General features: G+C 41.9%; 1 protein-coding gene across 1 annotated transcript in view; it reads right to left on the reverse strand.

Annotated features, from left to right (window-relative positions):
* The window catches only part of LOC308305985 (ryanodine receptor 3), a gene marked incomplete at its 5' end in the record, with an annotated part of 342849 nt that overhangs the window by 206218 nt on the left and 124012 nt on the right, over positions 1-12619 (reverse strand). The window contains 2 exons of the mRNA XM_080750884.1: positions 3277-3381; positions 7050-7266. Of these exons, the coding sequence (XP_080607010.1) occupies positions 3277-3381; positions 7050-7266 (322 nt within the window). The remainder of the gene's footprint in view (positions 1-3276; positions 3382-7049; positions 7267-12619) is intronic.

Genomic DNA, 12619 nt, shown 5'->3' on the forward strand with positions numbered 1-12619 from the left:
TCTCTATTGCTAGCTTACATTTTAAAAATAAATAACCACATCGGCGGGTTACGTCATCGCATATACGACCGATGCAAAGGGAAAAAAGCTGGAGTGTTACGTCAATATTTTCCCCCTCAGCACCGCGAGCACCTCCTCTTTCCTGCCGCTACCTGCCTGAAATGGCAGATCCACAAGCCCACAACAAGTCGCAGCACGACACATTGGGAGCTTGTAGATCTCCTATTTTCGGGATCAAGACACGGCACGCAACAAAGTATTCATCGGGCTATAATGCCTGAACTAGGAAAAACAACAACAACCACCACTATGACGCTATATATACTCCCACCTGGGCTCCCTGTGTGACAGTGTGTTAGTGCAGTGCCAGCCAGCCAGAATCCTCACTCCCCCTTAGCTAACAAGAGCTCATTAAAGTCAGGTATTAAAGCCAAACTGTGAGTGCTAAGGGGAGCGGAATGATGTTCTAATGAACGACTGAGTCAGACATCCTCACCCCCGGATCAATGGCTCTATTACAGAGCTGGAAACGACACAGGTGCTGTGTAAAATCTAGAGGGACAGGTCCAAGAACGTGACACAGTGGTGGAGAGTAGCTAGGTTGAGCTTTACTTGAGTACATTTTTGGAGTGTTGTTTTGACTTACGCTCCGCTACAATATTGTCAGTGGTGTAAGTTGAGGTATCTGTACTTTACTTGAGTATTTCCAATTTCCAATACTTTTACTTCTACTCCACTACATCTGGGATCCAAATATTGTACTTTTTCTCCACTACATTTATTTGCAAACCTTAGTTATTTACTTCTCAGATATAAATTAGAATATCATAAAACATACAATACTCCACTTTAGCCCTAATTTATACCTTGGCTATTTGAAAATAGCCGATCTACAAGCTCACAACGTGTCGCATTGCGACGCGTTATGAGCTTGTAGATCCGCTATTTTCAAACATGTTGTACTTTTACTTTTTGTACTTTAAGTACATTTTGATGTCACTTTCATGCTTTTACTCAAGTACACATATTGAATTCTGGACTTTCACTTGTAGAGTATTCATTTTCTACATGGCAGTATTGATATTTTTACTTAAGTAAAACATTTGAGTACTTTTTCCACCACTGAATATTGTATAATAATCTAGTAAAATTATACTGAAGGGAAGTTTGGAATCCAAACGTCCAAAAATATATTATGAATTAACCACTAAAGCCTTATTACAAATATAGTGAAAAATGTAATTCGTTATTTGTAGGCTACTTTATAATTTGTCCACCACCGAATGTGAGAGACCGTATACAGGAGTCTGTTCTTATTCCGATTTGTATTATAGACATAAGAGCTGTGTTGCATATTGTTACACGTATTAATCATCCACACTATTTATGGGCAGTCGGGGCAAAACAGATCGCTTTGGCATTATGGGCTGACATCTTGCAAGCCAAGAAGGTCATATGGAAGTCAAGGGATATGACACTAGAAAGCTGTTCCTGGTAAATGGGGAATATATATATACTGTATATAAATGTAATTTCCCTTTCAAATTTTCCCTTCAGCATTAAAAAGTTTACTGTAATTTAAAGTGACATTCTGGAATTGCCAAAACTCCTCGTTCTGCCCTTGTTTGGAACAATATGTTGTACTTCATGGTTGATAATATAACACATGGTTCTGCTGCATTTAAGTCTAGAATTATTGAATGCTTTAACCAGTGAAAAATAGCAGATCTACAAGCTCGCAGCGTGGCACCGAGTGCAGCGCTGCGAGCTTGTAGATCTGCTATTTTTGAAAAAGTCGGGAAAATGTGTGCAAATCTTTGAACATTATGTATTTTCAAAGCGAACATTTGTAACTCAAATTTTGCTTCTGGGTGGTCCCTGGAACAAAATATTTTGAGATGGGGGTCCGTGGCCAAATAAATATCATTTTGGAGGTCCTTCACATGAAAACGTTTGAGAACCACTGACATAGTAGTCTCTCAAGAATAGACCAACTGAGCTCCATTTAAGTGAAAAGGACCTTTTCTTTGACGATGGCTGGCCAGATTGCTGACATAAGAAACATAGGTTTTTTCAAAAAATCTTAGAAGGATTCAAAAGACACTTATAGAATTGGGTCAAAATTCAAATTTTCACGATTTTTCAAAAATAGCAGATCTACAAGGTCGCAGCGCGGCACTCGGTGCCGCGCTGTGAGCTTGTATATCTGCTATTTTTCAATAGTTAAAGCATAAAATAATGATACACAATAATGTGTACCCGTTCTAAATGGGTTAAAGCTTAATTGACTCTCCGTCGCACGACAGTGTTGCGGGTCAAAAATAACCGATCTAGCCTACAAACTAGATCAGTTGTTTTCGACAAGCAACGCCGTCATTGTACAGAGTATAAATTAAGCACACGACTAAGTAGGATGAAACATCTGGAATGAACAGAATGAAAAGCAAGGGAATAAAATGAGAGGATTTGTTTTTAGTTTTAGTTTTTTTCACTTACCCTCTTTTTTTGGGTTGAACCGCAAATTATAAAAGAGAAAGCAAGATGATGTACAGGCTTTTTTGATGATCAAAAAAAGTAAAACAAAATTAATAAAATTTAAAAACATCTAATCACTTATGCATTTTAAACTGCTCAGTTTTCTAACCGTACCAAAATGTGTCACTGGGGTGTTATTTTCTCCAAGACAAGGGATAATGTGTGAATTGTGTCATTTCATATTTGGATCCAGTGTGACATTATTAGCTACAGGGTTCCCACACATCTTTACCAATTCATTTCCAAAACCTTTCCAGAATATTTAACCCGATTTCCAGGACTATAAAACAATAATTCAGCTCAATAACGCTCAGTATGTAATCATATTCAATAATCAATAATCATATTTGAACTGGGGACCCCGGCACCCTGACGAGCACTAAGAGTAGAGGAATTTTGTATAACATGGTTTTATTGTGAAAATAGCCGATCTACATGCTCACAATTGATTGTGAAAATTATTGTGAAAATATTCGCAAATCTGCTATTTTCAAAATTTCTGCCTAATATTTGAAAATTTGGCCAATGTTGAATTTGTCATTTCAGAGGTAATAACAAAATCAATAACCAAAGACAATGCATAGCTATTTTTTCCAGGACCTTCCAGGAGCCTTGATCAATTCCAAAACCTTTCCAGTACTGGATTTTTTTTTTTCTAATTTCAAAATATTTCCAGGAATTTCATGACCGTGGGAACCCTGTAGCTATGATAACTGCAGATGGTGGTACAATGTTTCTCACCTTTCCATAGGACCATCCCAGCTCGATCTTGTTCATGCCCCACAACTCATGAATGTTCTCTGCCAACTTGTCCCGCACCTTCTCCAGGTGTGGCGGCATGACAATCTAAGGAATAATAATAATAATAATAATGTTAATATATGGGTAATAATAATTTATTTCATATTTTCAAGATGTTCTATATTCTAATCTAGATAGATAAAACAATGATTAAAGCCATGAGAGGGAGATGGAACGATTGTCTATTAGAGATAAGCAGGTTAAGGTGATGAAAGCCAATGTCAAATAAAGTGTAAACCCAATCTTATTGTAATAATAAAAACCGCCCTAAAGGCAAGGACATAGAGGGAGGACACTCGCCCACCACCATCACAGAGTGCAGGGTCTTTCTCTCTGCTCTGTGTCTTCTGATTCATTTGTTTCATGAGTCCCACATCTCATCCACCTCACCTCAGTCGCATCGACTCATCTGTACTTTCTACATTACCTCACCAGCTTGTTGACACATGTGCACACGCACACGCACACACACACACACACACACACACACACACACACACACACACACACACACACACAAAAACAAACACACACACACACACACACACACACACACACACACACACACACACACACACACACACACACACTCACACCCCTTCATCAGCAGTGTTACCAACCTCTAATGTATACTCATTCTGCAGAGTATAAATACATGTAAGATATTTCACTTTAAAAAAAATGGTAATTTCATCGTCTGCTCAGGCTTTTGGGAGCAACCTGGACAGTTTTTAAGTTACTTGATTTGGTATTTAGATTATTAATATTCATTTTTATCAGACACGCCCTCTTCCCATACGAACCCATTGTAACTTCGAACTAAATTTCCACTAAAAAACAACCGTCCTTGGTTCTGGTGACTCATACTTCTCTCTGGAAACATGAGCAGGCCGTGTTTTTAATTAACTTTTTTTTTTTTTTTTTTCTTCTTTTTTTTTTAATAATTATTAAAAATAAATGAAATAAGTAAATGAAAAAACAGCCTGCTCACGTATCCGGAGGGAAGTATGAGTCACCATAACCTAACAATGGGTTCGTATAGTAAGGGAAAGTGTCTAATCAAATGAATATCAATATCTAAATACTGAATCAAGAGCTTAAAAACTGTTCCGGCTGCTCCCAAAAGCCTGAGTAGACGATGAAATGACCACTTTAAGTGAATTATCCCTTTAAGTAGGATGGAATATCTGGAATGAACAGAATGAAAAGCAGGGGACATGGAATACAATGAGAGGATTTGTTTATTTTTTATTTTATTTTCCACTTACCCTCTTTTTGGGTTGAACCGCAAATTATAAAAGAGAAAGACAAAGCAAGATGACGACTATTTGAAAAGATACTCGTCCTAACTCTGAAGAAGTGCAGATGATTAACCAAGGAATTATGACTATAACATGGTCTACTACAGTGTATCACTCTAGGTAAAGAACAGATCATTCTAGTGCAAACTCCTACGAACGTACAAAAAACAATCTCTCGATCCCCGCAAGAGCCTGGATCAAACCAGGGTCAACACCACCTAAAATATAGCATACACCTATTCGCTACTCGCTCACAATTCTGTATTTCTAATTCCTAAATCGTTGTCGGTGGAATTCTGTCTCCAGAACCTGACCTGTTTGCCTGAGTTTGACTGTTTCTCCAGTTTTGACCCCTGCTTGCCTCACTTGGTTGTAAAGCCTTCTTGTCTTGTCGTGTTCAATAAAGTCGTTATACCTGTAATTGAACCGGCTCTGCCTTGTCCAGGGGCGTCACACAAAATTCTGGGCCCTGGGTACAAGGATTCACTGCGGGCCCCCCATGAATGTTAACTATTGAAAAATAGCAGATATACAAGCTCACAGCGTGGCACCGAGTGCCGCGCTGCGAGCTTGTAGATCTGCTATTTTTGAAAAATCGTGAAAATGTGTGCCAAGAAACCTATGTTTCCACGTCAGTGATGCTCAAACTTTTTCATGTGAAGGACCTCCCCCATCTCAAAATATTTAGTTCCAGGGACCCCCCAGAAGCAAAATTTGAGTTACAAATGTTCACTTAAAAAATACATATACAGGTATTCAAAGATTTGCGCACATTTTCACGACTTTTCAAAAATAGCAGATCTACAAGCTTGCAGCGCGGCACTCGGTGCCGCGCTGCGAGCTTGTATATCTGCTATTTTTCAATAGCTAAAGTTACTAGGGCCCCTCCACCTTGGGCCCCAGTAACTCAGTCCCACTTTCCTACCCCTTGTGACGCCCCTGGCCTTGTCTACTCTTGGGTCCTTCAGCTGTGTTTTTCCGACCCCGTTAGCATTACCCAGGCCATGACACAAATTGTAACACCGGGTTCAATTCCCCCAGCCTCCGTGCTCTAACAAACACGATTGTCAGAGATTGCGAGGGATCGTGTCTTTGACAATGCACTAGCGACTCCTACTGGTCAGTCGTGACACCTGTTCATCAGGAATGCATTGGCACAACAACTAAATTGGGGAGAAAAAAGAAAATCCTCTTTCCAAGTGAAACGGCTCACAGCCAAGTAGCTTGGTGACTCCATGTGTATCAGAGGAGGAATGTGGTTGTGTAAATCAGTGTTTCCCAAACGTGACACATTGTGAGTTTGTAGAGCTGCTATTTGCAAATGGCCAAAAGATATACTGTATAAGGCTGAATGGTTAATGTATGTTTTGTTGTAATAATAATGAAAATATACAAACTAACTAGTCATACCTGTAGTGGAGTACCTTATTTGCCTCTGAGATGTAATGGACTATAAGTAAAGTAAAGTAGTAGTAAAGTAGTGGTAGTAGTAAAGTAGAAAATAGAAATGTGTTTTTAACACATTTGTGTGTTCTTGTTGCTATGTACAGTATATAGCAACATACAGTATTTTCTGGACTATAAGGCGCACCTGACTCTAAGGCGCACTGTCAATGAATGGTCTATTTTCAAACTGTTTTCATATATAAGGCGCACCTGACTATAAGGCGCACATAATAGACGCTACCGTTGCGTTATGCATCCAACAGATGGAGCTGTGCTAAAGGGAATGTCAATGTAAATGAATGATCCATATATAAGGCGCACTGGACTATAAGGCGCACTGTAGTTTTTTGAGAAAATTAAAGGCTTTTAAGTGCGCCTTATAGTCCGGAAAATACGGTAACTGTTTTGTAATTTTTGAAAGAAATATTGGAAGTTTTTCTGAAAACTTACTTAGGTCTATGGGGCGGCATAGCTCAGGGGTAGAGAAACTGGTATTAGAGCACGAAGGGTATAAATCCCGTAGGGTTCCCAGTTCGAATCCGGGCTCCCCCTGAGTTAATGTCGAAGGGTCCTTGGGCAAGACTCTGAACCCCTAATTGCCTCCGGTGAGTAGGTTGGTGCCTTGCATGGCTTCCTCCGCCACCGGTGTATGAATGTGTGTGTGAATGGGTGAATGTAATGCACAATCTATGTAAAGCGCTTTGGATTAAAAGCGCTATATAAATGCACCATTTACCATTTACCATTTAGGTCAGGACCTAGAAAGGCACTTCCAGAATCGACCTCGGGTCTAAATGGGTGAAGTACAGTACTTGAGTGTCACTGTCAGTTTCCACCACTGTCGGCCATTGCTGGCCACCGAAACCTGAACACCAGCTTTGTGACACATTGTCAGGGCAACAACCCCGGAAAGCACCGGACCCGAGCAAGTTATCTAACACCACGTCTTATCTCCTCTCTGTTTACCTGGCAGGTTTCCACTGGCGTGGGGATGAAGGAGGCCTGGGACATGAACTGGGTGTTGCCCAGCAGGTCTCGGACCCCCTCCACGTCCCTCTTGTATTCCTTCACCGGCTCCACCTTCATCTTCTCTTTGGGCAGCAGGGCCTCGTAGCACGGAGCGTAGCTCGTCGGAGGCAGGAACTTAAAGTCACCGTGGCGACCACCCAACAGGAAGCGTACCCTAAAGTGAGACGTGTTGCCGTTAGGTTATTTAACGACCAAACGAAAAGTTTCAAAGCTTCAAGGAATGCTTCACAATCAAAATGACCTTCTACCACTTTTTGTGGTCACATGTTCAGATACTGGATTCTGATTGGCTTAAAACAGTGGTAAATCAGTCAACAACCTTGAGTTGGCTCATGGACCCCGCCCACTGTTGTGTTGCAGTTGATTGTAACTAAATAACCTTGCAAGTTACAACTGTGTTTTCTTTCATTTATATGGTAGAAGTGGTAGAAAAGCAATTTACCATTCGAGGGTCGTGGGTTGTGCCACAACCCTGAAACAGTGGTAAATCAACCAAACAACCCACTCCCTCTCAGGGTAAATGGCTTACTTTCCCTCCTATCAATTACTCACCCGTGAAGCCTCCATTTGATGGAGAATGTTTTGTTTATGTCGCATTCCTTCAAGGCCAATGAACAATCCCAAAAGTATGAAAATACGGGTGAAATGAAGAACTTAGGGCAAAAATAACAATGGCAAAACTACAGTTAATGAATGTCAAAATGCATTTAAAAGCTTCCACACATCATGGGCCACGGTATTAATCCAAGTTGTTGTTCCAACATGTAGTACTTGTATGAGTGAGTGGCGAATAAAACCCTCCTAATTCTCTCCTCAAGTGAACCGTCAGATCCTCAGGAGCCAGGACTCCCAAAACACTGTAAATTCTCTCAAACATTCCTATTAAAACACTTCTGGGATGAACAGTAGTCTCCAGCACGAACAAGGTGAGCGCCTGATTGAGCACGGACGTGTGTGAGCTCCACGCGCTTGCCCAGGCGTGCTCCTCGTGCATGCATTAAACAGTTTACACCTACAGAACCTTTTGATGTAGTAACGTATATATAGTACTTTAATGCACGGCTTGTTTGAATGCTTGATTCTGATTGGTCAAGCGCTGAAACCGGCTGTGAATTATAGGTGAATAATGACCGCTCCGCTCAGTAATGCACCGCTGCCTAATCAAAGGCTCAGAGCACACAACGCCTCACACCGCAAGGCGTTGTGTGTTTTTGTAGATCTGCTATTTTCACTATTATTGTCTGATATGATTGTCTTGTATGATGAAGCAGGACTTTACTTCACAAAAAAAACGTACAAAGCTGAAACTTGGAGATACGAGGTTTCTCCTCGACAGTGACGATATACAGTAGTTTGAAGGAAAATGCAGAGTTTTGGAAGTACTATGCACAGGAGGACACAATGAACTCCAATATAATCCATACGGTGAGACTTGAAGTTTATAGTATTCTTGGATTCTTCATTCATCATGGAAGGGATGCGACAAAAACTAAAATGCTTCCATGAATTCAAGACTCCTAGGGTGAGTAATCGATCATTTTGTGGCTGAAGAATTCATTTTCATTTTGATTAATTTGTTAATACTTTATGCAAATTAAACATTGGCTATTCAAAAATAGCAGATGTACCAGCTCACAGTGTGCCACTTCATGCCACGCTGACGCTGCAAACTTTTATACAGTATCCGCTATTTTTTATTTTCTTTTGAATAATCTCAATAATGTTGGAAATGTTTTGAATAATTTCGCTTTTTTTTTTTTTTTACGAAAACGTTCTATTCTGGGGGTCCCCGGCACAAAACATTTTCAGGTGAGGGTCGCGGGTCCGTGGCCAAATACATATCATTTTGGGGGGTCCTTGACACGTTTGAGAACCAATCATTTAAAAGTGAACAGTTGGAAATCTGTTAATGTGAGTGGGATAAGGACAGTGGCTCTGGCCCCGTGTGACACACCAGGCCGGGGCTCTGAAACCAATGATCTGAAACGTTCTGGGACCACTGGTTGACGTCAGGAGACACCCCTCCCCCCTCTCCCCCTGAGGGCCAGACTGAAATAGCCACTGAAGCAGGGACGTGCAGAGAATGTTAGAGAGGCAGGCGCTGACATTTCTAAAAGGGCCTTTTTGTGAAAATATCGCTTGGAGGTCAGCTATTTTCGATGCTTGATACCACACTGAACTAAACATAATCAAGTCAATACTGGAGATGTGGCGTAACGGCATGGATTTCTACACAGCTAGAGAGGGCAATTCTTTCGACATAAGATGCTTAACTCATTGCATGCCAGGCCCGATAGTCCCGAGATTATTTCAATGTCTTTCCCCGCCAGGCCCGATAATCCCGAGAAAAAAAAGAAAAAGAAAATCTTTTTTTTTTTTCCAAAACCATTTTTGGACCCCCAAAAATGTAGTAGGCATGATAGCAATCGCGAAATTGCATGTTTAACCCCCATAGCAACCCCATCTTTCAAACATGGCAGCCATCTTTGTTTACATTTTAGGAAAACATAATGGCTGCTATCTCATGAATGCCTGAACGGTTTTCCATTCGGATTTTTTTGTTGGAAAGCTGTGAGCAATGTGGACACACGTGGTGCATTATCTAGGCATGGGTGTGCATGATCCGTGCACTATGAATTACATGGAAGTCTATGGAGACAGGGGCAGGGGAGAGTACGAAGGTATTGTTAAATGGCGGGGAATGTGTTAAGTTCAGGAGAGTATGGCAATTCTCTTGAATGCTGCCTTCAGGTATGGCATGGAAAGAGGGCTTTTGCATTTCTTTCACCAGAGTAAAAACTGCATTCGTCAGGGACGTGCTGGCCATTGGGAAAAGCGGGACAACCAGGTTCATTCCCGGCCGGCCCAGGCCGGCCATTAGGAAAAAAATAAAATGTCGGCCTTCGTTCCATTTTGGGGGCTGGGCGGCCAACAAAGTAAGTCGTCACTGTCGGGCAGAAACCTCTTATCTCCAAGTTTCAAATGTATACATTTTTTCGCAAAGCAAAGCCCTGCTTCATCATATAAGGCCGTTGCACAAAAGTAGTGAAAACAGCAGATCTACAAGCACACAACTTGTGTGCTTGTAGATCGGCTGTTTTCACTAGTTTAAATCATTTTTAAAACGATAAATACAAAACAAACGGTTTCGGACATACAAGGTTTCCACCCGACAACGACGAAATATAACTCTTGTACAGTCATTTGCCCACTGGCTTGTCACTTGTCACGATCTGAAATGGCAAATCTTTGAGTAGCAGCAGCGCTATAGAGAGAGATCTCTCTATAGCACGCAATGAGTGGCCTCTCCAACTCTTTTTCCCGGGCTGAATCAGGGGCCCAGCATGTCCCTGGCATTCGTGGTCTGGAGAGGGCACTTTTTACAGACAGATAAAAGGGCAGGGCAGCTCAAGCCCCCTTTGATGTGTATTGTGTGCACGTGCCTGCACTGGAGTAGTATACTGTAGTGATGACGCAGATGCTCATTCAAAGCAGTAGTATACTGTAGTGATGACGCAGATGCTCATTCAAAGCAGTAGTATACTGTAGTGATGACGCAGATGGAGTAGTATACTGTAGTGATGACGCAGATGGAGTAGTATACTGTAGTGATGACGCAGATGGAGTAGTATACTGTAGTGATGATGCAGATGGAGTAGTATACTGTAGTGATGACGCAGATGCTCATTCAAAGCAGTAGTATACTGTAGTGATGACGCAGATGCTCATTCAGAGCAGCCCAGCCACCATCAATTATTGAGCATTGAGGCGGTAGTGTGTTATCTGTGTTGTTGCCGTGGCTCGTTTGAAATCTGCAGGGGGAAGTTGTCCGCCAGGGACGTGCTGGGCCCCTGATTCAGCCCGGGAAAAAGAGTTGGAGAGGCCCTCATTTCGAGAGATCTCTCTCTATAGCCCTCATTTTTTTTATTTTTTTTTAATATTTCGTCGTTGTCGGGTGGAAACCTTATATGTCCAAAACCGTTTGTTTTGTATTTATCATTTTAAAAATGATTTACGCACACAACGCCTCGCACCGCGAGGCGTTGTGTGCTTGTAGATCTGCTGTTTTCACTACTTTTGTGCTACGGCCTTGTATGATGAAGCAGGGCTTTGCTTTGGAGATACTTGGAGATACGAGGTTTCTGCCCGACAGTGACGATTTACTTAGTTGGCCGCACAGCCCCCATAATGGAACGAAGGCCGACATTTTATTTAATTTTTTTTCCTAATGGCCGGCCTGGACCGAATGGGAATGAACCGGCCGTTCGGGAGTTGTCCCGCTTTTCCCAATAGCCAGCACGTCCCTGTTGTCCGCTCTCCTGCCTACTGGGTCATTTCTATTTACAGTACGCACACAGCCTCCATTTGTACCCTGACATGACCCTTGCCCAGCTCCCCCCCGGGCAGATCAAAACGCTGGCCGCATTCTGCGCTCCGTTTGAAATATACGACCGCTGCTTGGCAGGCGATGCCGCTCAGGCTTGCGAGTTCAAAGCGGTCCGCCTGAACGTCACGTCGTCTCACGCGCGAGAAGAAGCAAATCATTCTACTACTACGGCCGTGCCAAGTCTGAGAGGTCGCTGATAAACGACACTTTCATAATGCTGCGGTATACAAGTCGGTGTCTGACGCCGTTATCCCGGCACCTTGTAAAAAGCACAGCAGAATCTTTATGAGCAGCCTGGGAAGCCACACTCTTCTCTGGGTATTAACCCATTTAGAACGGGTACATTTTGTGTTTCATTATTTTATGCTTTAACTATTGAAAAATAGCAGATCTACAAGCTCACAGCGCGGCACCGAGTGCCGCGCTGTGAGCTTGTAGATCTGCTATTTTTGAAAAATCGTGAAAATTCGAATTTTGACCCCATTCTATAAGTGTCTTTTGAATCCTTCTAAGATTTTTTGAAAAACCTTTGATTCTATGTCAGCAATCTGTCTAGCCATCGTCAAAGAAAAGGTCCTTTTCACTTAGCTGGAGCTCAGTTAGTCTGTTCTTGAGAGACTACTATGTCAGTGGTTCTCAAACCTTTTCACGTGAAGGACCCCCAAAATGATATGTATTTGGCCACGGACCCCCATCTCAAAATATCTAGTTCCAGGGACCACCCAGAAGCAAAAATTGAGTTACAAACGTTCGCTTTGAAAATACATATATTCGAAGATTTGCACACATTTTCACGACTTTTTCCAAAAATAGCAGATCTACAAGCTTGCAGCGCGGCACTCGGTGCCGCGCTGTGAGCTTGTATATCTGCTATTTTTCACTGGTTAAAGCATTCAATAATTCTAGGCCTAAATGGGGCCTATGGGGTTTTCAAACTTTTTTGACTCAGGGCACCCCTGTAAATAACCTTTTCATCCACGGCACCCCTGAATTGCACTGTTAATTTTTAGAATCTTACATCATATTGGAGAAATATCCGTTTCCATCAGAACTGACTGAAAATAACGTTAAACTAGACGTTTAACCACTTGAACCCCAGCATGCCTATTCTGGGGGGAAG

This window comes from Nannobrachium achirus (assembly GCF_963921795.1).
Source record: "Nannobrachium achirus genome assembly, chromosome: 20".
NCBI lineage: Eukaryota > Metazoa > Chordata > Actinopteri > Myctophiformes > Myctophidae > Nannobrachium > Nannobrachium achirus.